General features: G+C 40.5%; 3 protein-coding genes across 3 annotated transcripts in view; all 3 read left to right on the forward strand.

Annotated features, from left to right (window-relative positions):
• The first annotated feature begins 5,130 nt into the window (after positions 1-5,130).
• On the forward strand, positions 5,131-5,933 carry LOC120573782 (late histone H2A.2.2-like). Its single transcript, XM_039823635.1, has 2 exons — positions 5,131-5,254; positions 5,470-5,933. The coding sequence occupies exon 2, from the start codon at positions 5,476-5,478 to the stop codon at positions 5,884-5,886; it is 411 nt and encodes a 136-aa protein (XP_039679569.1). The 5' UTR covers positions 5,131-5,254; positions 5,470-5,475; the 3' UTR covers positions 5,887-5,933.
• A 2,113-nt stretch (positions 5,934-8,046) lies between these two features.
• Positions 8,047-8,882, forward strand: LOC120573807 (late histone H2A.2.2-like). Its single transcript, XM_039823652.1, has 2 exons — positions 8,047-8,176; positions 8,397-8,882. The coding sequence occupies exon 2, from the start codon at positions 8,403-8,405 to the stop codon at positions 8,817-8,819; it is 417 nt and encodes a 138-aa protein (XP_039679586.1). The 5' UTR covers positions 8,047-8,176; positions 8,397-8,402; the 3' UTR covers positions 8,820-8,882.
• A 1,095-nt stretch (positions 8,883-9,977) lies between these two features.
• Positions 9,978-25,615, forward strand: part of ppp1r37 (protein phosphatase 1, regulatory subunit 37) — a 55,781-nt gene continuing 40,143 nt past the window's right edge. The window contains exon 1 of the mRNA XM_039823641.1: positions 9,978-11,840. Within this exon, the coding sequence (XP_039679575.1) occupies positions 11,093-11,840 (748 nt within the window). The 5' untranslated portion in view covers positions 9,978-11,092. The remainder of the gene's footprint in view (positions 11,841-25,615) is intronic.

Here is a 25,615-nt window from a genome sequence, read left to right on the forward strand (position 1 = left end):
GTGCTAAGCTAACCAGCTGCTGGTCGTAGCATATTGAACAGACAAATATGAGAATGGCATCAATCTTTGTGTTCAACTCTCGGCAAGAAAGCAAGAGTGTTTTACCAAAATGTACACGGACAAACCTACACACATGAAGCATAAACACAGAAGGTCTAAGATTTCACTAAGGAAATAACTTTGAGATACTGCCTCTCAAAGTAGTTACTCCTTTATTTAATGGGGCTGAGCCCAGGCTGTTGCATGACAAGTCATTTAAAAACAATCACAGTCTTGCAGGTATTTTTTTTTCAGGAGGTGACAGACTTTAAGCACTTAAAGGTCCAATATGTAATATTTGTACTGTAATAAATCCAAAAATGACACCAATGCCTCATCAGATATTAAGGAAACATGTTAAACTGAAATACTATCTTTTCTGACAACAATGCTAATTTCAGTATTTTTTCTTTTTGAAATTTACATTCCGTGACGGAATTTATGTTTATGTTTTGATCTGTGTGTTGTTATCAACGGCCCAGTTTGACAGCCAGGCCGGGTTGCCAGATATACCTGTAAAAACGTAAACCCAGCGCGCTACAGCTGTAACGTTAGTACAGCCATGAAAGCAGCAAACAAACAAACAGGATCAATGGAGATAGAAAGAAGAAAACAGCATGTTTCTAACAGTTGCGTGACCAGAGACATAACAACCCCCTGGTAAATAATGGAGATGTATTTGAAAGATGGAGACAGCTTAGAGCCCAAAAGGACGCAGAGTTGGCTTATTTTCTCCTGAACCGGTAAGCATTAGCTTCAGGCTAATTTATCACAGCTACTAGGGACGGGCATTTTTTGTCATTTCAACATTTGTGTTCTCACATTGAATTATATAGCTAGAGTACCCGAGTTGGTTACTCGCAAAAACAATTGAGACACAGCCAGTAAAGTGATCCCGACTGGTCCTGGCTAACGCCGCCATGCTAACCCTGCTACCTGTTAACGTTACCGGAGAACCAGGCAAGCAGCCCACGGCTGTTTACAGCGTGTAGCCTCGTCAGCGGCTGGAGCCGACAACGGTGAGTTATTTTAAGCCACGAGAGGGGGGCTGTAAATCGGGAAGAGAGGACTGTGAGTTTGCAGTGTGTTTAGCGATTTTTGCCATAATTCTAAGCCAATGAAGTGTGTTCCGTCGGTAAGGTAGTGGTATTTTTAGCGTTTCGTATTGTAATTCTAAGCCGAGGAAGTGTGCCTGACTGGCGTGTGGAGAGGACAGTGAGGTTGTTGTGTTTTTAGCGGTTCATACTGTAATTTTAAGCCGAAAAAGTGTGTCTGTCAGTTGGTTACAGAGCTCCGCCGCGGACTTTATCGGTCTGTCAATATAGCCAGCATCTACCGTTAGCTACTCCGCTGTGCTGTGGAGTAATGTCTGGCTATGTGAGAAAAGTGTCTAGCAACGTTGTTGTGAATGCTGCGGTCTCAGCCTGGCAACCCCCGTGAACTTCGAGTCTGGGCAGGAGGGGGCGGGGGAAACGACTCTCCAGTATTTTGAATTGGTAGTGCAGTAACTATTTTAACCGCTAGCTGCCAGTATTACACACAATATTACATATTGCACCTTTAAGAATCCTGGGACCATTGGACACCCTGCTACGCTGTGGGTGTCCAGAAGGTTTCATAATTAAAGTAGATGCACTCAGAGAATGACTCACCCTCTAACTTACTTGCTGTGTGAACACCTCACATTAATTGTCTCTTTATTGACTATAAATTACAAGAGTGGCCAGCCGTATTTAACAAATTTTTTCTGCTCTCAAGGCACCTTATGAGACTCAATCGCTGTCTTCTGGGAAATTATGAGGAAAAAATGGTTGATGATGAATAGGCTAGTATATGTTGAAAGAGGTGAACAGTTTCAATTAGTAATTTCTAGAGATTTGGTCATTTTCAGTAGGGTTATTGCCCTTTGAAAGTTGTCAGAAATTCAAATATGAACACCCCGTTTTCTATGTGAAAGCATGTCTATAATGAGTGTGTCTGCATGTGCGCAATAAGTCATTGTCCTTGAGTTTGTTTTATGTAGAAGATCAATTACTTTCCGAAGATCAGGCCCAATCTTCTGTAGTCCGCCGCTGACATCTCTATAAAGCTGAGAAAAGGGGAAAAGCCAGTCTGCAAAGTCAAAGTAATAGCACAATCCTCCTAAAAGCCACATCTACAGATTTATTGCTGCTCAGGGAAAAAAGAGAGAGTCCTCCACGTGTCAGCTAACTGTTTACCTGTCAACCTGTCTGGTGCAAAGACAGAGAAAAAGACCTACATGCAAATTCAGCAGTCAATTTTGTGAAAAATGGCATATAAGGGAGAGATAAACTATCTTATTGAAATGATCATGGGTCATCAAAGAAATCTTGTTAGGGGCTTCGGTGTCTGGTTTTGCCTTCAATTTCTGAGTTTAATCTTATGTTTGGATCATTTCGCGGCTCTCCTTTCTCCGCTCTCCTTTTCATCTCCTCTCCTCACTCGGCATCCGACTGCAGACTTCAGTGTTAGTAGCTACTGTTGCTAATAAATAGAGAGGGCCTTCAGCCTTTATCCAGACGAAGACTCTCAGAGGAGCTGCTCGAAAAACAAATGGCTTGTTTCAATGATGACAACTCACATGATGAAAAACTTTAGCGTACACACTGATCTAGTCTCCACTAAGTGCAAATAAATTGTGTTTGGAACCACCTCAATGTGTGCACTGGCTTTATACTTTACATACTTGAAAGTCAGGCTGTAGATATATGCATTGGGAACTGTTCCGTGACAGCTTGTGAGTCCCGTCCTGTCCTCCTCGTGTTGGGAGGATGTTGAGAGGTTGAACAGAATCGCATTCAATCTGCCCAAGGACGACCTGCTGGGAAGGTCCCCGCTTAATTTGTCTTCCCGCTGCTCTGAGATTGGCTCTCTGCCATGTTTTAAAGTGAATCCAAACAGTCAAAATGTCCCTCTGTGTCTCTTCCATCTCTCACTGTCAGTACATGGGGGAGAAGGCAAGGACGAAGCTGGTTGATTTCAAATTTGGCAATGAGGTTATTGATGACAGAGCCACCAGTCATGGCATTGAAGCAAAAAGAAACTGAGAGAACATGTTGAAAAAAACATGTGGCTTGGTTTACTTCCAATGTGATGTTAAAATATTTACTTTTAGCACAGCCACTGGAGGTGTCCTTTGTCCATTCTGCTCTGTTCATGTGCACCACTGGCAATTTAAATCTGAGTTTGATGCAGAGTTAAAGCAACACTATGTAACTTTTCCCACTTCGGTCCTCCTACAGGTTGTCTCATTGGAACTACAGCTGCAGCTAAAAGTTACATAATGTTGCTTTAAGCTGCTTTAGTGGCCTTTACAAACACATGCATACTGTAACAAGTAAGATAGATGGCTGTGTATCTTTAATCAATCAAGTTTCATATAAAATATCACACTCGTTTTAACAATCTGTGTGTTCTCCAGTCAGAATTAATTTATACCCACGCACTTACCTTTACTGAACAACATCAACCCTCTCTGTCCATTCAATGAAACTGTTTAATCAGTAATCAACTTAGTGTCAACTTACTTCATCAGCAGATGGAGATCACTCAGTTGTCATTGGGATGGAGTTCAGTTGCTGAAAAGGGTGATGTGCATTATGTGGATGTGCTAAATAAAAGTTATGGATGAAATGTAAACAGCCAATGAGTTAGAAGATAATGTGATACGGTTGAAAAAGCTAGTAAGAAGTGGACCTTGATTCAGGATTGGGATTTCCAAGGTCAAAAATGTTTCTTCTTAGTTTAAGAAGTGTTTTACCAGGAAACATTCCACCAAACAATTCTGGTAAAAAAAAAAACACGGGCTACCAACTTTGGGTTATTAGTCATGAGTTGCCTTCGAGACCTTTAGACATGAATAAATCCATGTTTATCTCGGTCTGTTGAGCGTAACGGTGAAACCCTTGATACTGAGTTGTAAACAGTGGTAGGAGTTGAGTCATCACTCCTTCAAGCAGTTTGTTAGTAAGCACATCAGGCGCTCAAGGAGACAGACACAGTCAAACACCTAATCATAAAGTGAATGAGCACAACAGCATTAAGTGTGGTTTTATAAATGCTCCTTCATTAAGAATATGTAATGTGAGTTTAAAAAAAAAATAAAGACAAACTGCAACAGGCCACATGTTAAATCTGAGGTCTGTACTGCCATCTGCTGTTGATTCTTTTCAGCACATTAGGAGATGAAATGCACTAAAATGGGTGGAAAAGATGAGATGCTATATAGTGTCAATGGTTTGTCTTATGTTTTATGAGCAGCGTTGTCCAGATGCATGTGTTTCTCAAAGGGGAATAAGAGAGCATAAACAAATATTTTATTTAAGGTGTTTACACAGTGAGGACGGTAAGTTCAGGAGTAAACGCTTGTCGACAGAAGTAGACACCATTACTAAAATGTATATATAGGCTACCTTAAATACAAACAGTTTTGCACCAGAAAGTAAGACTATATGTTTCTTTTCTTTTTTTATATAGTTACTATTTTAGATCTTAATTGATGTGTCCACTTCAGCAATAAACTAATAAAACAGAGTGACAAAAAAATGTAAATGCTGTCAGTCTAATAGTTTTCTTTTCTTCACACATATTATACTTAAATAAAGGAACAGAAAATATAATATTAAAAGGAAAAGTGCTCAGTACGCAGCAGGAGGCCCCTTTAGCATCGTATTAAAACATTATATTTTATAATTTGATATTTGCCTCTGAAAGGTTGTGGAGTGGACTCATGAAGCAAAACATACAAATCGTCTTCAAGTCTTTTCAATCTAACCGAATCTGTGACTGATTGGGAGGCTGCACTGTTAAAATCTCATTCACTGCCATTGAAAATTGAAACTTCTCACTAAACCCCCCCCCCATGTTAGAGCTACAAGTGGTACTTGTGCAGTTATTGTGATCTAGTTCACACAGGTGTTTGGACCTCTCCACAGGAAAATGTGTGCTTGTGCAGAAAAGCACAACTTACTCTTTTGCATCAAGAAACTCCACTTGCAGTGCTACACAGTACAATGTATGTGAAAGATATCAAATAGTCTATAACGTTGTCAAATGTAGGTAATCAAGGTAACTCCATGTAGCAGAGGAGCCAGGTGTCAGCAATCAACATATTGCTGCCTGATTCATATAAATGCAACGTTCTGTGGTTTAGTTTGTAGTTGCTGTCTCAACAGGAAGGAAGTGCAGAATACTGGTAAGTGGGCATTCAAGTTTGAGTGGTCCTACCTAAAGAGGAATGAGTTTGTAATTTGTTGTGTTGTGCATACGGTACAGGATTGTGTTAAATTATGTTCCAAGAGGCTGCTCTTAGTCATTTAGCCTTATGACCCTCAAACACAGAAGATGTGCCTTTCCGAGGTGAAAATGTATTATATTTATTTGAATTACCCTAAAAATGTTTAACTCTAGATTAAGATGTCTGGCCGTGGGAAGAAAGCTGTGCCCAAACCAAAGTCTTCAGTGTCCCGGTCTTCCAGAGCAGGGCTCACTTTCCCAGTGGGCCGCATCCATAGGCTGCTGAAGAAAGGTCATTATGCTAACAGAGTTGGCAACGGTGCTGCAGTGTACTTCACAGGTGTCCTTGAGTATCTCTGCGCTGAAATCCTGGAGCTGGCGGGAAACGCTTGCCGTGACAACAAGAAGCACCGCATTAATCCTCGCCACATCTTGTTGGCAGTGAAAAATGATGAAGAGCTCAACAAACTGCTTGCAGGGGTCACGATCTCAGAGGGTGGTGTTATCCCAAATATCCAGGCAATCCTTCTCCCCAAGAAGTCAAAGATGCCCAAGGGTTCAGCTGAAGATGTTCAGTCTCAAGAGTTTTAATGTACAAGTTTTGCAAAATGTATTAAATTAAAGTTGTTTGTAAAGTATGTCCTCCTGTTGAGGTTGAACAGAAACCCATCCATCCATTCTCCCAAGGACGACCTGCTGGGAAGGTCCCCGTTTAATTTTTCTTCCCGCTGCTCTGCGATTGGCTCTCTGCCATGTTTCTAAAGTGAAACTGAACCGTCAAATTGTCTGTCTCTCCAATCTCTCACTGTCAGTACATTGGGGGGAAAAAAGAGAGAGACAGACAGAGAGAAGGCATATGGTACAAAGGATGAAGCTGGTTGGCATCAAATTTGACAATGAGGTTATTGATAATGACAGAGCCACCAGTCATGGCATCAAAGCAACAACAAAAAAACAGAACATGTTTTTATAAGAAAAAATGTGGATTGGTGTGCTTCCAATGTGATGTTAAAATATATACTTTTAGCCCAGCCACGGGAGGTGTCCTATGCCCATTCTGCTCTGTTCATGTGTGCCACTGGCAATTTAAATCCTAGTTTGGCGCAGAGTTAAGCTGCTCTTGGCCTTTACAAACATACATGCGTGACGACCGTGTATCTTAAATCAAAGTTTCACATGAAATATTACACTCTTTAATAATCTGTGTTCTCAAATCATAATGCATACCCATGCACAAACCTTTACTGAACATCAACCCCCTCTGTTCATTCAATGAAATTGTTTGATCAGCAGTTAACTAACTTCATCAGCAGGTAGAGATCATTCAGTTGTCATGGGGATGGATAGATTGAAATGCGAGTTTAGTTGCTGAAAAGGGTGATTTGCATTATGTGGCTGTGCTAAATAAAAGTTATAGATTAAATATAACCGCTACTGAGTTAGATTATGTGATAGAGTTGGAAAAAGCTAGTAAGAAAAGGACCTTGATTTTAGGATTGTTTGGTCAAACTACTATTTCCAAGGTCAATTCACTTCACTGCTTAGTTTAAGCAGTGTTTCCCCCACATACAAATTTAACCAAACAATTCTGGTATAAAAACACGGGTTACCAAGTTTGGGTTATTAGTCATGAGTTGCCTTCAAGACCTTTAGACATGAATAAATCCCTGTTTATCTCGGTCTGTTGAGCGTAACGGTGAAACCCTTGATACTGAGTTGCAAACAGTGGTAGGAGTTGAGTCATCACTCCTTCAAGCAGTTTGTTAGTAAGCACATCAGGCGCTCAAGGAGACAGACACAGTCAAACACCTAATCATAAAGTGAATGATCACAACAGCAATAAGTGTGGTTTTATAAATGTTCCTTCATTTAGAATGTGAGTTTAAAAAAACAAAGACAAACTGCAACAGGCCACATGATCTGAGGTCTGTACTGCTGTTATTTTTCAGCACATTAGGAGATGAAATGCACTATAACGGGTGGAACAGATGACATGCTACATTGTCATTGGTCTGTTTCATATTTTATGTTTTATGAGCAGTATTGTCCAGACGTATGCTTCTCAAAGGGGAATAAGAGAGCATAAACAAATATTTTATTTAAGGTTAACAGTGAGGACGGTAAGTTCAGGAGGAAACGCTTGTCGACAGAAGTAGACACCATTACTAAAATGTATATATAGGCTACCTTAAATACACATTTGTCAGTAAGTAAAGAAACAGAAAATATTATTAAAAGGGAAAGGGCTCAATACGCAGCAGGAGGCCCCTGTAACATCCTATTAAAACATATTTTATTATTTGATATTTACCACTGAAAGGTTGTGGAGTGGACTCATGAAGCAAAACATACAAATCCCCCTCAAGTCTTTTCAATCTAACCGAATCTGTGACTGATTGGGATGCTGCGCTGTTAAAATCTCATTTGCTGCCATTGAAACTTCTCTCTCTCACTTCTCCACTTTTTTATTAAAGTTCAAACATTACCTGAACACATGTTCAGGTAATCCCGCTGCCGCTCAGTGTGTACAAATATTAGGGCTACAAGTGGTACTTGTTGTGCAGTTATTGTGATCTAGTTCACACAGGTGTTTGGTGTTTGGACCTCTCCATGGGAAAATGTGCGCTTGTGCAGAAAAGCACAACTTACTCTTTTGCATCAAGAAACAAAAGTCTCCACTTGCAGTGCTACTCAGTACAATGTATGTGAGAGATATCAAACAGTCTATAACATTGTCAAATGTAGGTAATCAAGGTAACTCCATGTAGCAGAGGAGCCAGGTGTCAGCAATCAACAAATTGCTGCCTGATTCATATAAAAGCGATGTTCTGTGATTCAGTTTGTGGTTGCTGTCTCAACAGGAAGGAGGTGCAGAATACTGGTAAGTGGGCAGTCAAGTTTGAGTGGGCCTACCTAAAGAGGAATGACTTTATAATGTGTTGTGCATTATGTTACAGGATTGTGTTTATTCATGTTCCAAGAGGCTGCTCTTAGTCATTTAGCCTTATGACCTTCAAACACAAGATTCTTTAATGACTTGCTTTTCAGAGGTGAAAATATTACGTTTATTTGAAATTACCCTAAAAATGTTTTAACTCTAGATTAAGATGTCTGGCCGTGGGAAGAAAGCTGTGCCTAAACCAAAGTCTTCAGTGTCCCGGTCTTCCAGAGCAGGGCTCACTTTCCCAGTGGGCCGCATCCACAGGCTGCTGAAGAGAGGTCATTATGCTAACCGAGTTGGCAACGGCGCTGCAGTGTACTTCACAGCTGTCCTTGAGTATCTCTGCGCTGAAATCCTGGAGCTGGCGGGAAACGCCAGCAGTGACAACAAGAAGCGCCGCATCGCTCCTCGCCACATCTTGTTGGCAGTGAAAAATGATGAAGAGCTCAACAAACTGCTTGCAGGGGTCACGATCTCAGAGGGTGGTGTTATCCCAAATATCCAGGCAATCCTTCTCCCCAAGAAGTCAAAGATGCCCAAGGATGACCGTTCAGCTGAAGATGTTCAGTCTCAAGAATTTTAACGTACACTTATCAAAGGTTTTTTGTTAATGTAAATGTTTTACAAATTAAAGTTTTTAACATATGCTTGCCTTTATTACTTCACACTTGAATGTGGCACAGGAAGCAGTCTTTCTGGGGAAGATGCTCTACAGTACCCAGGAGCTGGGCAAATTTCTCTGACTAGTAAGCAAAGGAAATGTCATGCTTTTTGACCCTAACTACTTGCGCCTGTGACCCAAGGTTGTTAATTTTGCCTTGTCATGCTGTAATTGCTCCAAGGTTTGAGTAGCCTACGTCAACCCCTGTTTGCACTAAGAAGTGACGGTTGTTAAACTGTTGGAAGATTTGTGTTCAGGTTGTTCATTTCATTTAGAATGAGACCAAAGCAGGTAGATTTCTCTCTGACTTAAGGCTAGTTTTACAGAAAGCAGCACAATACTTTTATATTTAAACCTGACACGAGGTCAGCATGAAGTTGATCTAGTAGTGCAGTTATTCCACTAAAGGGTTGCCCCATGTTTTTGGTTTTAATGAAACGGTCTAAAGGAAGGATTGTCGTAGATGTGTATAACTATAATTCCAAGTATTAAATCTACACCTGACATTTCTCATCTGCTAAAAATGCTCAAATTCAGTTGCTATGTAAGTCATCACATTGTATAGAGCATGCCAACATGTACGTCTGCATTGTATATAGGTTGAAGGTGCTATATAAAGGTATATGTAGCTCAAGCTTATTTTGCACTACAACTTTGAAAAGCAAACCTGAAATTGAGAAACCAGCAGATTTACTGGAAAAAAGAAATGTGCAACACTTACAGATCACATCTTGAGCAGGTATGATAATGGAAATAATTAAACTAAATGCTACAGAAAAGAATGTGACGTCATTAGGCAGTATGATTCCTGTGTGTTTGACATTTCTTGACCTCTTTTACAAGGAAAAAAAGATTGTGTAGCCTATGTATGTGGATTTTTCCCAAAAATATACAGTCAAATCAATTATATTTTTGGGGGTGGAAAAATTACAATAAAAGCAAGCGACACATTGCTTTGTTAACTGTATGCTGTGACCTAGCTAATGCTGTAACCTAAATATGCAGCTGAACATTTTGCCCTTTTTGTTTGTTTTTCTGCAACCGTCTGTAACACTGCGTCTATTGAACGTGCAGGGTAACGACGTGCTGACGTTAGACGTGTGAACAACAAACAGTTGTTGGACTTCAACAAGCTAGCGAATGGTAACGCTAGACAAAAACAGGTCCAACGTACTTCTCCCGGATAGAGAGGCGCCTACGGAACCCATGCGATCGGAACATCTTTATAATTTCGTAATAATTAGCGCATCAGTACCGGCAGGTGTAGCTTCGGCACGGTTTCCTAGCGCTAACGTTAGCCACCTAAACCTGCTCATTGCTCGGAGTGTGACGCCTGTTTTTTTCCTGTCTGCCGCTGGTCGAGGGTTGTGATGTGAGCCGAGTTGCAGCACGACAGAGGGTGAGACTAGAGCTACAGCCGGAAAACATTTGTCTTGAAACAGAAGAATGGACTTTCTCGGCGAGAAACAGACGACCTCACGTATAGAAGCGGGTATGCGACCGTACACGGGCCTGGATGTCATTGTTGGGCAACAACTTTAGCAAGCTAGCTAACATTAGCTCGCTCAAATCCATGCAAATGAATTGGTTTGGTGTCGGGCAGTAAGCTCACTTTGCTAGCGTAATGGAGGCACCCTGAGTGACTTGTACATTTCAATTGACTGTCCTGGTCCTCTCAAATACTGCTGGCAATGTGCTGACGACCAGGGAGCATTTCGTCGGTTCCCACTTGGAGCAATAGGACACGGTTGGCAGACATTATTAAGTGGTGGTTGCCTGCCTAGCTGATAGTTGAGCAAAGTTGCCTGGTTTGACATATAAATAATTACTGAAACAGTATCTATTTCACATACATGTAGACATCACATATTTCTTGTATTGATATTGGTTTGAAATTGCACTTTATTTATCACATGTTTAAGGATGCACCAAAGTAACCTGTGATTTTGGGATTGTAAAAACTATAATTCATTTAACCCCAAGTACAACAAACTAGTTAAACTATACGTATAACTTTCTGAATGCACTTGAATATAATTTGGCCAATAAAGCATAGGTGCACATTTACATATATTGTTGTGAGGCAAAGGCCAGAGACAGGCTTATCCATGTCAGTTGGTTCCTAGTTACTGTTTAACCCAATATCTAGGCTGTCTGGCACAGTTAAAGACGCAAGTTTCACTGGAAATGAAAACATGAATATCGAAGAGCAGTGTCTAGATTTGTGCAATGTCAAGACAAAAAGCAATCTGGACGATGATCACAACACTGCCAACAACACAGAAGGTATCACCCCCAGGATCTCTGAACTGATGACGGACAGTAACACAGAAAAACAAAACATTGTTCCCACAGAGGCCTCCGAAACGTACCTGATGCCTCATCTCGCTGACAACCTTCAGGCAGCTGAGGAGGACAACCACCAGGCACAAGACACACTGGAAATTGATGAGGTCAATGGAAACAGAAAGAGCAGTGCTCAAGACACCCCTGCAGTAGTGAATCCCACTGACTTGATCTTTTCTAATGATGAGCAGCGCAAGGACGATATTGGGGTGGAGAACATGAAGGATACTGATCCTGCAACGTTTGTTGTGGAAGAAGGGGATGATGGTGGGGACATGGACATAGGTGTGGATCTAAGTCTTGATGAGAGTGGGGTGTTGGAGGCTGAATCAACAAATGTCAGATCATTCTCAGACAAAACTTTAGAATCAGAGTCCACCACGTCTCAGGATGTCCCAGCTGGCAGCACGGCAGAGAGCCCGTCAGACGCAAGCCAGACAAGCAGCATAGTAGCTTCTGCCACAGACCAGGCTGGACTGTACCCTTCGGTGGAGGAGGTTGGCGATAAACACAAACCAAGTGGCAAAAGGGTGACTTTTCCCTCAGATGAGGATATAATCTCTGGAGCTGTGGAGCCCAAGGACCCCTGGAGACATGGTAATACAGTGTGTTTGTTACTGCAGGCCTGTACGTGTGAATGACTTTCTATTTATTCTACTTGTCTATTGTGCCTGTGTAAACATGAAAGTCCAACATGGTTTGTGAGGATTAATTATCAAGACTTTTAACAGCCTTTTTCTCAGGTTCTATAAAAAGCTGTTCACTCTATTAAGATTGGGTTTAAAATAAGCCCTGTCATGGTAGTCGAGTAAAAACAGGATTGGTGGATGTATGTTGACACCAATGCATGAGAGTTGTCTTTTCTTTTTTTTCTTTTTTTTTAGGAATGTTGGCTTTGTTTGAGCTCGCCATCTCTTGCAGATCACACTACAGTGTATTTAGTCCTCAGGCAGCACATGTACCCTGCCCCTTTTTCAATCAGAAGTTAATTTATAACTTTACAAAGTGAAATAAATAACATAACAGTTTAGTCTGGCTTTTTCCCCAACAGCCAAAGTACACCTATATATCTAAATATAGGCCCAGGCCTGTGCTGTATGCCATATTGTGGGTGGCTCTCACCACTCCTTGAGGTGTGCCATTTTACCACTGCAGGTTCCTGTTTGTTCAAACCTGTCAAAAGGAGGCTCATGCAGGATATATGGCACGACCCTTACTGTTACCCAATCAGCTTTAATTTAAAAACGTCATGACAAATAGATTTTCATTAGCTGTGCATTTTTATTAGTCGTTGTGTACTAGTAAAAGCAAAAATTGTAGAAGAGTCTCAATTACCATTTCTTTGAACATTTTTTTTTTTCCCAGTCCTGATTCAAGTCATTCACGTCCATTAATACGATGAGTTTTTTTTTTAAACCATTAATTTATATTTTAATGCGTTTTACACTGAAAATCTAAAGTTTTTCCTAATAATAATATATTTTATTTACATACCGCTTTTCATGGTACTCAAAGACACTTTACAGTAAAAACCAGAACATATATCACATTAAAAACAGATAAGCAATAAAACCAACACATAAAACAAGCATATTAAAAGCAATTAAAAACAATAAAACCAGTAGCTCTCAGGTGAGTAATGTAAGACTTGTATGTGGAAAGCTAATCTGAAGAGGTGTGTTTTGATTAGTGTTTTGAATGTGTTCAGGTCAGTACAGTTACGGATTAGTATGGGTAAGGAGTTCCAGAGGGAGGGCGCTGCAATGGTGAAAGCTCGGTCACCCCAGGTACGGTGCGTGGTCCTGAGTGGTGGGGAGAGGAGGTTTGCGTCAGAGGAGCGAGGTTACGGGGGTCTGTGAGGTAGGAAGGAGCCTGGTTATGGAGGGCTTTGTGGGTGAGGAGGAGGACTTGGATGGCGTTGGGAAACGCATCCAGTATAATAACTCTGTTTCCCTGGTAATGGAGGGTTTGACTAATACTTGGAACAATCATTCCCATCCCATAAGGTTCTCACTTTGTTCACTGCTCCAGTAAATAGGACGGACCTTAGCAACAGGAGATATTTATGTAGTCCGCTCAACTTATAGAATAGAATCCTTCAGCTCAGTGAGTTACGAGCCAGAAAGCTAACGCTATGCTAGCCAGATTTTAAGTCAATAACGTTGTGTACAGTTGGCAATCAATAACTATAATTTGACAGTACGTTAACAACAAGACAAGCTAGCTATCCAGCCATGTCACTGTCCCCAAAACAATATAAAAATGTTCACAAACAATTATCCGCCATGTGTACTGTCGGCCGCAGCCTGAAGTAGCGACCTGAACAGTGAACGGGATGTGAGATAACGTTATTCGCTGTGAAATAAAGTAAGTTCAGAGGGGAACACCCCTTCATTTGAATATATGAAGTGGGAATACATATAGAGGGAAATAAATAAATGTGACATTATGAAATAAGTCCCCTGAAATAAAAAAGGAAAACATTTATTTATTTATTTATAGAACTATATTGACTCATTTATATATTGATATTAACATTTATATCAGGATGTATTTCATAGGCATATTTATTTATGGATTTATTCATTTATATAATATTGAATAAAATGGCATTCCATACAATACTCCTTCACGTTCAGCTGAATATAAATGTTCTATTAACACCCCAGCAATTGGTCAGACAGCCACATAGAAAGATACTTATGTCTTTCCCCATTTATCTGTGCACATTTAGCTCCATGTTACTATAATCTATATTCTACCCACTTAAAACAATTTACATGTTTGTTGTGTCCATGACCCTCACTGTTTTTCACATAACCCTGTTGCTTTTCCAAATGTTTCTGTATCAATTTGTGGTGCACATGCCAGGCAGCCAGTCTGATAGTAAATTGGAAATGAAATATTTTTTGCCAAACTCTGCAGGGGCAAAGTCCAACCCTTTCTGATTTCTGGGACCTCATGAAATACTTGACGCTGGGAACAGTCAAGTATCAAGATGACCTTAATGTAATGATCTGTGGCTCAGATTAATTACCACAGCACATTTTTCGTGTATCTTATTTAAGTTCCAAAGGTCCAACAGGATTGTGCCATTGGCAGACAGACAGTTGGTTAATCACATGATACGATGTGTTCTGCTGTTTATATATATATATTTTATTTATTTATTTATTTATTGTGTGTGTGTGTTATGAGATATGGTACATTTATATGAACAATTTAAAGTCCAATGGATCGGTTGAATAGAATAATTTTACCTCTCAAACTTTTATACAATTAGCTTAGTTGATTTTCCATCCAAGTATGGTTGTATTGAGATCAGATTGAAGTCAGTTTATTTATCATCTTTATGTTGTTTTCGGTGAATTGTGTTCAGTAAGTGCTTCCAGACCAGCAATCTAACCCTTGTGTTGTCTTCCCGTTAACCTTGAAAAAAACACTTATTTTTTTTGATGCCTTTTTTGTTTTTGCTTTTTCGAACTTTTTAAATTGTAAAATTTTTCTTCTACACATTTTCAGCGCTTATTTCTACATCCCATATTTTCTGATATAAAACAAAAATTGAAAATGGGTCAATTTGAATAGGGGACACATCCATCAGGATCCCCTTCCAGAGGACATTCAGACCAAAAACAGCCATGCATTAAAACAATAAAGAGGGCTGCATTGGTTGGCAGCGTGGAGATTAGATACTGGTGAGAGATGAAATCTGATCAAGAGGAAAGTAGCAGATTAATGCTTTTAAAAGCTTTTCAGACACCAAAACACTGCACAACGGTTTATATTACCAAGATTTTACAGTCTGCGGATCTCGTGTCAGGTTTCTGGGTCCCCGTCTTATGTCATCTGTCAGAAACATAACAGTGACGTGAGCCTGAGCTCACAGAGCCTGGAGCTACTGCTGTAAGAGCAGAGGGAAGAATGTTTTAGATCGGTATTAAATAGGGGTGGAACAGTTGACAATATTCTTGCTAAGAACATAAGAAACAAACACTTCTTCATGGTCAAATCTTCATAAAAAATATAAGTTGTCCATAGTAAAAACAAAAAATGCGAAAGTGGCCACATTATAGCCTAGACTAAGGTCATCAACATTGAAATCAAAGTGCAACGAAATGGCTGGATCTTTTATAAAAAGGAAAAGTACCACTGAAAAAAGGTAAAGATAAAACACATCAAGTGCAACATAACCCAAACTTACACTGTTTTCAGAACAACACTGCACTCTTCATTCTATTTTCATGGTCCTCTACATACATGCCCCGAACTGTGACTAGCGGACCAAACAATGTGTGAGGCTAGAAATTACACTAAAAAGACTACAGACAAGTAGTGCTTCTGGTAACTATCTTTTATCATATTGTACTCAAGAGTTTAGTTTTGTAGACAGTGGTAAAGTATGTCAATGTAATTTTGTATTGAGGTAGATCATATCTTTCCTCAAGCTCTCATTTATTTTTTTTTATTTTTTTTTTTCTTCTTTCCCTGTCGAGACTTGAGGGATGCCTGTTTTTTGTTTTTTTTTCCCCTTCAGGCCTGGGCAATAACTACGTCATATCCTGAGATTCCTTAACTTCCCAACATGCTGCGTTGCTTCCCCTGCTCGCAACGCTTCTCCTCCCCTATTTTTCCTCCTCTCTGGCCAGCCAATTCAGTCTAGATACAGCTTGGGCTTATATCAGCAAAGCATGTCATTATAAAAGCACTGGATCATACTGAAAGCATGTGCTGAGTCATTTATTTTATTAGACTTATCAAGTCACTGAAATACACTTAAATGCAGTGAGATGTGTGTGCGTGCGGTAAAGAAACGGTATAGTTGTGAACGTAGTGTGTGTAATGTTAACGTTTTTGTTGATGAATAAATCAGTCCTTCCAGTTTTTTTGTGATTGTTGCGGGCAAAAATCCTTTATTATGCGGCACGTTTTATTAAAAGATGTGATGGAATATGCGGGATATTTATGCAATTTTATGCGATGAAATTGCGGGAACTTGCAAAAATTGCGGTTGGCAACAACTTTGACACAGTAGCCAAGTGACAAGCCGCTCATCTAAATGTTTGCTCAGCATCTTTTTAAGTACCTCAGATTGTGAGCTAGTGAAGCCTTTAGCGAAGTGGGACCTTGTTTGCTAATTAACCAATAGGCCGAGATGCTTGACTGGTCAAAAATATTCTCGATGGTTAACCGTAGACATCTCTAACAGAGTACTATAACTTCATTGTAATACAGCTGTGTGTACAAATAAGTTAAAGCCTACTACTTGCAGTGCAGACAGTTCCTTCACAGTAATGACTGTTTCTTCTGCGGGGGCCAAACGCTTTTGAGTACGTGCAGCTCCGTCTCATGTCATCAGACCCAAGGCCTACCCAGCATCAAGTTATTAGAGGCACTATGACCCATGACATGTTATGTGTTGTGGCTGTGGACCAAATTACATTCTGATAAGCAAAGCTTTCAGTGTAGAGAATGGACAAAGGCTTTGCAAGCCTAGAGGTTAGTTCTGTTTGCACTAGAGGCAGACCAGAACTGAGTTTTCTGTGCCAAAGCCCAAAAAACTTTTTTTAATTAATCGATAAATGGACCGTAAGTGCGTAGTGTTTTCCTCTGACGCACCTTTTCATCCTAATTGGAACGACATGACAGCAAATATTTGAGTGTTAAAGAGCCCCTATTATACTCCTTTTCAGCATCATTTTTGGGTCTACTAGAATAGGTTGACATTCTTTGATGTTAAAAAAATATTATGTTTCCCATACTGCCCATTGCTGCTTGCCTAGAAATCTAGACGCACCCTAGCGGCAGCAAAATTATTTTGCAGCCAGGGGGGTCTAGGCACTCTCAGGCCACGTCCACACGTACCAAAACGATCTTTTTTTTTACCCGTCTTCCCTGGATTCGTTTCAAGAATAGTTGCGTCCAAACGAATCCACTTGTAAATGACTCAACACGCTACTTCATATTTCAGGCCTATAGGCGGTGCTGTTTCTGCTACAGAAATTCACCAAAAAACGGAGGAGAAGAGCATAGTCACTTCCACTTCCCATCATAACATGACTAGCTAGATTATAACTTTCTCTTAATACATCCGTGGACTATAATAACTTTCACCACTGCTCATTTTATAAAGGCTGCCTCAAGAAAACGTGTCTTTGTTTACGTTGTATAATGTGCTGTTGGATTGCTTTTTATTTTGCATGATTGCAGCGCGCTAGTCGCGCGCTAACGTTGGCTAGCTCTAACAGTCAAACAAATATCAATGATCCATGAATCATGTCTTTTTAATAATCTATACGTTTTTCTTGTAGTAGCCTTTCTACAATAAGCCGTGGTAAAAGTTACTATAATCCGTTCAAGGAGTTGATAAGCAGACAGATTAGCTAGCTAGTTGATAAGTTGTCTACTTCCACTTTATAAACAGATAGCCATAGCAGCTAACGTTAACGTTACTTCGCTGCTGGAGCGGTCAGCTGCTTTAGCGATGTTTAACGTTGGCTACATAACGTTAGCAATATATTTTGTGTAGAATCCAGAGGGAAGGGTCAGGGAGCAGAGAAACAGTATTTAGATGAAGTGAGCTGGTTTGACCATGGAGATGGGACATGCTCGCTTAGCTTCACCACAGTTGTGTGCGTCAGCGGCCGTGGGAGAGTGTGTAAAAGAGGGGTGTGGCGATGACCTCATCAATACGGATTCGTATTCACCATCCATACGAAGCCAAACGAGAGCCGTTTTCGGATTTTTTCACCCTGAGACCAGGTTTCAAAAAAGTGCGTTTTCAGGCAGTGCGTTTGCAGGATTCGTCTGGACGGTCGGCCCAAACGATGCAAAACATGTGCGTTTGCACAAAAAAACGTTTCCGTGTGGATGGCCCCTCAGTTGAATTGCGAGCTGGAAAAATCAAACTCTGTTTTGACACTTAGGCCAATCACATCATGTATAGAGTCGGTAGGCGGGCTTATGGCTGCTGCTGCTGGGAACAGCGGTCTTCTGGAAGACTTGGGGTTAAGCTTCTCTTTGAGAAAAGAACAAAGAACGGCACAGAAATCTTAAAAAAATTAAAATAAAAAAATCTTTAAAAAAAGATGTTCGGAGTTTTGCCGACCGGATACGCAAAAGTTTGATCTATCAACTATAGCTTCTCTTCCTTCTTCGTTGCTCTGCCTGGTTGAAACACTATCCGTGCAGAGGGAATTTGAAAGACAACCATTTATCCCGCCCCTCGGATTGAGCCCTGTCAATGGTGAGTTCCCAGACCCAACATCTTGATGTGGGTCTGGCTTGTCAGGCTACATTGCTGCCGCCTCTTTGTCTGAAACACTAGGCTCGGTCGAGATGAGGCGATCGGCGCCCAATGCATGCCGGTTAGATTTGTGTCCGACTTGCTCTGACGTCATGCACACGTAGGCAACGATAACCTCACGAGATCAAGGGGGCCGCAGGTTTGAGAGGCAGGCAGCGCAGTTGCTTTCCAACGACTGTAAGACCCAGGCGGACCCAGGGCATGATGGGAAACGCCTGGCTCTCAGCTGATCTAACAGCTGATAGGTTCAGAATCGACTCAACATGAAGCTTTTTATTGTTTTTTAATTGGAGGGATTTTAATTGCTATTTGTCTGATGAAAGGCTAATTCTCTACAGAACACATGTTGTGTGGCTGATAGTGACGTAGAAGTCAGAGAGACTAAATCCGTTCAGATTATGGATCATCTACAGTCTTTTGTTTATTAACATCAGCAACAGATCGCATGTAGCACATTTTAACAACTACTCTGTGTTAATAAAAACAACTGGAGACTGTGTAAAAGCTGATATATGGGTCTGGTAACATTTTAATAAATTGGAATCGGACCTAACAGGATGTGAGTGTTTCTGTGACTTCCTGTTCAGCCTGAAGGCTGCTGGAAATGGCTGGAAACCGTCCGACTTGACAGCGGATTTTTGTTACTGCCCCCTGCTGCTGCCGCAGCCTGCTCTCGTCCAATTTACAGGCAATGCGCAGTTCATCTTGAACGAGCCTACTGTTTAAGCTTTTAGCCCGCCTTCCTGAAGAGCCCAGTCTGCTCTGATTGGTCAACCAAATTCAAACAAGCCACTGGGTGGGCTGTGCTTGCTCAGGCAGCACCTATGGGAAGCCCATGTGAAATACTGGGCTGGCTTTTGTACTTTATACATTTGTGACATACACCAAAAACTATATAACCCACTAAATGACAGGAAAAATCCAAAAAAAATCTAAATGCTCTTTAAATCAGATGAGTTGTCAAATATCAGTTGATGTCAAAAAATGCGAGCGAAGAAATAAAGTTCACACATTAACAAGGCAAAAAGTCAATGGAAGTTAAAAATGTGTATCATTGTGCATGTCATTCCTATTCTTTATCGGTGGTCTGGTGTAATATTTGTGGTAGTTTTAGAGCTGAGGACCTTGGTTCAATTTTTTAAATAAATGAATATCGTAGGAACGTTTAGTTGCAGAGCTATTAGTGCAGCTATATATAATCTATGACCGCATAAATACTTGATCAGAACTTGTTATTCAAACCAAGTAAAAGTACCTATTACCGGCAGCTACAGCTACTCAGTTCTTGCAAAGTATTGTAGACATGGGTGTCTGTTAGATAAATTATGTAATGAAGACACTGTTTCCATACTGTATTTTTCTGTGGATATTTGTTTTGCTAACCAACAATGCACGCTGAGGCCGATATGTCTGTGATACGATAATACCTGCGGATAATATCATCCCTGTGGGATGGATCTAGTTTGTGCATTACTCTATTATGCATTTCTGCCGGTTTATGCTACATGTGCACCTTTTTGTTTGTCTTATAAATTTGAGAAAGAAGTGTGCATAAGTTGGGTGTTTGTTTTGTTAACCCTGCCCTTTAACCTTGTGACTGTCTGCACTGTAGCTTTAATAGTGCGTTCCATCTGTACTTGGAAGTCGGATTTTCCGAGGTGTAGTCGGAAAACTGCCCCCTGACCTCGGATTTCCAAGCTCGGACCTTGGACAACCTTGCAGTACCGCGAGTTCAAAATCCAACATGGGCTGCCCACTGCATCAACAGTTGTGAAAGCTGTAGTAACATACAGTTATTAGCACTTCGGTCTTATTTTTGTCTCACGAAATCGGTCGTACACACAGTGCTGTCCATCTTCTATCTGTGGACATGTTGTTACGCTGTCTGTATGCACAAAAACAACGTAATGCATTGTAAACAACTGGTATTGCTAACAATGGCTAACCTGGCTAGAGCTACCCCACACTGAAAAATCCGACTTGTAAATGGAACTCATTCAACTCGGATGTGACGTCATTCCCAGCTTCGGCTTCCGAGGTAAATGGAACGCACTATTAGCCATGATACAGTCCGTTTTACCAACAGAGCTGGGGATTGATAGTACATGGTAGAATAGACATAGAACGTACCAATCTCAGTGAAATCTATCAGCTTTTGGCTAGCGTCTAGTGATGATTTCTTATCCTGTCCAAATTCCTGCGTACTACTTTCTGCTTTAATCAAACAGGAATTCCTTGCTCTCTTATCACTCCTCCTGAGGAGGCTTGAAGTGACAACTATCACCTACACATTGCACAAAATGCCCCCTCACTTAAAAATCGAGAATACAACAGTTGTTCGATCATACTGTCACTCTCCATCTGGTCTGGCAGCTTTCTCTTCTCAGACGCAGGCCTGGTTTCATGTGGGAGATTTAAAATGGCTGGGTTTTTGTCTTTTGGTTTTTATAACCATCATCATAGTTTATCATGCCATGAGTGAGGCTGCTGTTGATGCATAGGTATGTCTTACATCGCTAAAGGCATGAAGTCAACATAGACGCGTTGTGATGTTATTTGCTGTCCAGCTGTAGTTGTGTCTGCAGTGTTGTGCAAACAAACCTAAAATACTGGAGGTCTATGTTGTATGAGTACATTGATATGAAATTTCAGGACTGGTGGGATGTGTGTGAAGCCTGGAGACTGCAGGTGTTGTCATTTTTTCAGATTCTGCTTCAGTCTAACCCGGGTGCTGTATGTTAAATATTTATCTGCAGATTCTGCACACAACTACTTGGAATCAATTCCAGAGCTTTTGCATGTTTATATTCCTGCAAAATCTGCAAGTTTCTTTAGCGACATTATTAGAGATTCCACAATTTGGTTGAGCTTTTGCTTTTAAGCTCACGATTGGATTAAATTATCGATTTAAACATTTTCTTTAGCTGCATGCTACCGGTTGGTAAGCTACGCTGTGTCTGTTGTTTTTTCCTTCGAACGTGCGCAAGTCGGTCGGTTGGTCGGAGCGCCGCTCTGTGTCAATATGCAGAGAGGACAGATAAGCTTGCGCTTACGGAACCGAAATTTGGCACCGAAAGATAAATAATTTTTCGATACTAATAGGATTGGAAGATTTTTTCCGGTGCCATAGAAGTAGTGCTGGGCGAGATGGAGAAAATCAAATTTCACGATATCTTTGACCATATACCTCGATACCGCAACAATATTGTAGTGTTGTCTATTGGTGCTTTCACAAAATATTTAAACAATGAGATTTTTGATAAATAATCAGCAGTAATGTAGATATAATGACTAAGTGGGTAAAGGCAAATAATAGAACAAGTAGAACAGTCTGGTAAGTTCAGAAAATGACATCGCTTTACTGTAATGCAGCCTTTAAAACCAGGAAAAGACAACACTTATGTCATATTACGATATCCAAAATCTAAGACGATATCTATTCTCATATCACGATTTCGATATAATATCGACATATTGCCCAGCTCTACATAAAAGTATCGACGTTCGGTACCCAGCCCTATACCCAGGGAATCGCAGATCCTGCTTTTGCTTTCAAAATCGAAAGCTCATTTCCATCGATTTTCATGCCACCACTAGTGCTAATACAGTGTGATTTAGATTAAGTAAAGGGGTTTAGGTGGTAGTTTAAACCTTTTGGGCTCATTTGTTTTAAGTAGAAGGCAGCACCCTTCTAAAATCTTTACTTTTCTCTCTTTGTGTTTACCCACTGCTGCCGCCTTGTCATCCAGACTGGTAGAGGCACACTGCAGCAGCAGCAAAATCCCTTCCTTTCTGCCCCACCTCTGACCAGTCAGGCAGCCAACTGTCATGTGTGAGTGACGCTGCTGTCACCGTGCACATCACAGCAGTGTGAAATGGCAGGGAACGGGACTGAAGACTGGGAGAGGGGGGCTATTTTGAACACTTGCACTTTCATGTTAAGTAGGAGCTGGCAACACATCGGTGTTCCAGCCACAACAGACTCACATCTATCCCTGGAAGTTTGCCCAAAGGCTTGGCATGTTATTTCATACATTGTTGTCATACATTGTTGTCGTGAAAACCCAGTCACCTCAAAATGTAAGTGATTTTCATGTTTTCCGTTTAGTCTACATTCATACTACTGTATATAGGCCTGCACCACATAAGGAAAATCTGCGATGTGCAATAACATTGTTCAATATTACTATGGCGATATGACTTGCAATAAATAATAAATATTGAAGTGTGCATATGAGCTATACATTTCCTATGTCTTTAAATTCAGAACCGGATTATCACGACATTTTAAATATAACTAGGCTAAATGTTTTTAAAGCGGCAACAGTAGTGTTAACAACAGCAAAGTCACTATATAAACTCATTAATATCTCACTGGAAACAATCCAAAATGTCTATAAAATAATGTTCCTGACATCAAAATACTAAGTTTAGAACGATTTCATGAATTTGTCACAGACATTAGTAAGTATCAGTCATTCATTCTGTCCTCTCACTGCTGATGCCCGATTACGTCATTGACGTGCATAATAATTAGCTGTGTAGATTTACTGCTGAAAAGAGTAGAGGGGCTGGTTTGGCTCAACCAGCAACTAAGTTTACAAGAATTTGCACATTTTAAGATATGTGGGAAACTAAGATAAACGGTTAGACTTCATACAGACAGCTTTTGTTTCAGCTTGGCACAATTTGCTGTTAGCCGAGCTAGCGTGCTCTATTGGCGTTTTACTCAAAGGTTTTATTACAGTTGCTTACAATAAGTCTCCACCGCGGCCTCTCTGATCTGCTGTCCGCTGACTTTGCTCTTCGTGTGTGTATTGTTTGTGTATGTGTTTGGAGGAACTCTGCCTTGACACAGAGCGGTACAGAGGAGAGGCTGCAGTGTGATGGTAAATACTACAATTTTAGCTCCGGGGCCCATTCAATACCCCGTTTCGGTACCCAATCCTAAATTAAATGATTTACCTTATTCATCGTGTTTCAGGTAGTCTTTTGCGATGTGTTTATCGCGCATGTTCATATCGCCATGACAATGAAAATATGATTTATCGGTCAGCACTAATACTATGCCAGCTAAATTGTAAAATTATGTTTATTTGTGGGTTTTCATGCCCACTGAAATGCTTCAACATTAGGAAAATGACTAAACCTTCTTCTTTATCCTCTGTTCTCCCTCGTGCGCTGAGTTTAAATACAGCCTAACTGCAGTTTGTGGTGCTGTTGAATTGTTTTGCATTATACAGACAGGTGTTTCTATTTCGTTGTCCACCCCATTTATATCAATGAGCCAAGATAGGCTTAATAACAGTAACCCCTCTCTGTATAACCCAGTACAGTTAAACATTGCCACAAACGACCTCCAAAATAACCATAAAGTTGAATCAACACCAAACGGTTTCAGCAACCATTGAACATTATAACCTTCGTGAAGGCAGTCTTTAGAGCAGGACTACTGTATTAGACTGCATTAGTTTAAGCTAAGTTTAATAAAAAGGCAGCTGAGTGTATCTTGCATTGTTTTCCTAAAATTCAGTGTTCCCTTTCCGAGCTCAAAGTGTTTTAACGGTGTTTTCACATTTATCCACTCCATTAATCCATACAAAAAGCAACATTTTGGGGTTTGTAATACAGGCTTTTATTGTTGACCTAAGGCCAAAAAAGAGGAAAGGATACATCAAATGTAGCCAATTTAATATGAAGGACTAGGCTACATGATTTGAATTTTGTCCATTCCTATGCTTATGGAACCTTTTTGAAACCCTCTAAAAGATTAATTGAGCTCATAATGAATGTCAAACTAATACATAAGCATAATTTGACATTTTAAATATGCAGGATTTTCATCTGACAGCAACAATATGCTGTCCCAGCAGAGCCACCCTTAGACTTAAAAGGTTTTAGTACACAGGGCAGCAAATTACATCCAATGCTGTGATTGTTGGCCTTCAGCAGAAAAACAGTGGATTATTGGACACCTGGCCTCCATGTGTTGCTGAGTGTCCAATCTTTTATATTGGAGCGACTTTTTTTTTTTTTAAACGGTTGGCTCCTTTTGAAGCATGTAACCTGTCAACACTGGTTTCTCTGTTTATAAGCTTTTTATTACAGACATTTCAACTTGGTACATGCTGTCTAAATTATTAATTCAAGGTCACTTTCCAGAGACCTCAGACTTTCTATCATTTAAGAATTTAGCTTTTCCTCCTCAGTGTGCCAATCCTTTTATACCTCTTTCACACCACCTACCAGGGTTGTGCTAGGGTTGTCTGATCAGGGTTCAACCCTCCTTTTGGAAATTCAAACCAAGCCAGTCTACATATCCCTGGTCATGACAATTCAGAGATCACCTGGGTCAACCCGGGAGCAATGCATAACAATTACCTTAAGTGCTAGAATACAGCTAACAGCTAACATCACATACTCCAGTCCATCTGTACACCAGTAGAAGTAATGTTTTGTAGCTACTTGAATCTGTCATTGTCCAGAGAGGGAAATAAAGCTTACTTCATGATTGTTACGCAGTGATTACGTTCTAATGCACAAATAAATCATCAAACACTTCTCGGATGATTTTGTGCTTCGCTGGACAAGGAAGTAGGTTACTCTGTTATTGATATTTGACTATTTTAAGACAAGGGGAGAACATTTGTCTTTATTTGATTTCATTAAAAGTTGGGCTTTGCTGTTGGTTTCACGACTCCTTTTTAAAAAGTCAGAGAAAAAAAAGAGAGAGATTCGCACTACTGCAGCAGCCGCACTGAACTGCAGGCTAGAGACGGGTGTCGAGAGAGGGAGTTGAGCGGCGGTGCCGAGAGAATTAAACTTAAACTTATTTTCATACGTTTACGTTCTAACGCTGGGTTTTTACAGGCAGTTTTGCCTGTAAAAACTCTGCTACCGCTCTGCAAAAGGCAGACCAGTGAACATCCGGGCACCCACTGCCAGCAGACTGTTCAGAATTGAATTGAACCGTTCTGTTCTGCTGTTGTTGAAGCTGTCTGTGAAAATCCTAGTTTTATACAGTCTATGGTGAAAACTCAGCGTGACGCGTGAGCCAAAAAACATT

This window comes from Perca fluviatilis, chromosome 2 (assembly GCF_010015445.1).
Source record: "Perca fluviatilis chromosome 2, GENO_Pfluv_1.0, whole genome shotgun sequence".
Classification (NCBI taxonomy): domain Eukaryota; kingdom Metazoa; phylum Chordata; class Actinopteri; order Perciformes; family Percidae; genus Perca; species Perca fluviatilis.

What these genes read in the sequence shown, in the direction of transcription:
- LOC120573782 (XM_039823635.1), top strand. Translation starts at nt 5,476, where the DNA reads ATGTCTGGCCGTGGGAAGAAAGCTGTGCCCAAACCAAAGTCTTCAGTG.
- LOC120573807 (XM_039823652.1), top strand. Translation starts at nt 8,403, where the DNA reads ATGTCTGGCCGTGGGAAGAAAGCTGTGCCTAAACCAAAGTCTTCAGTG.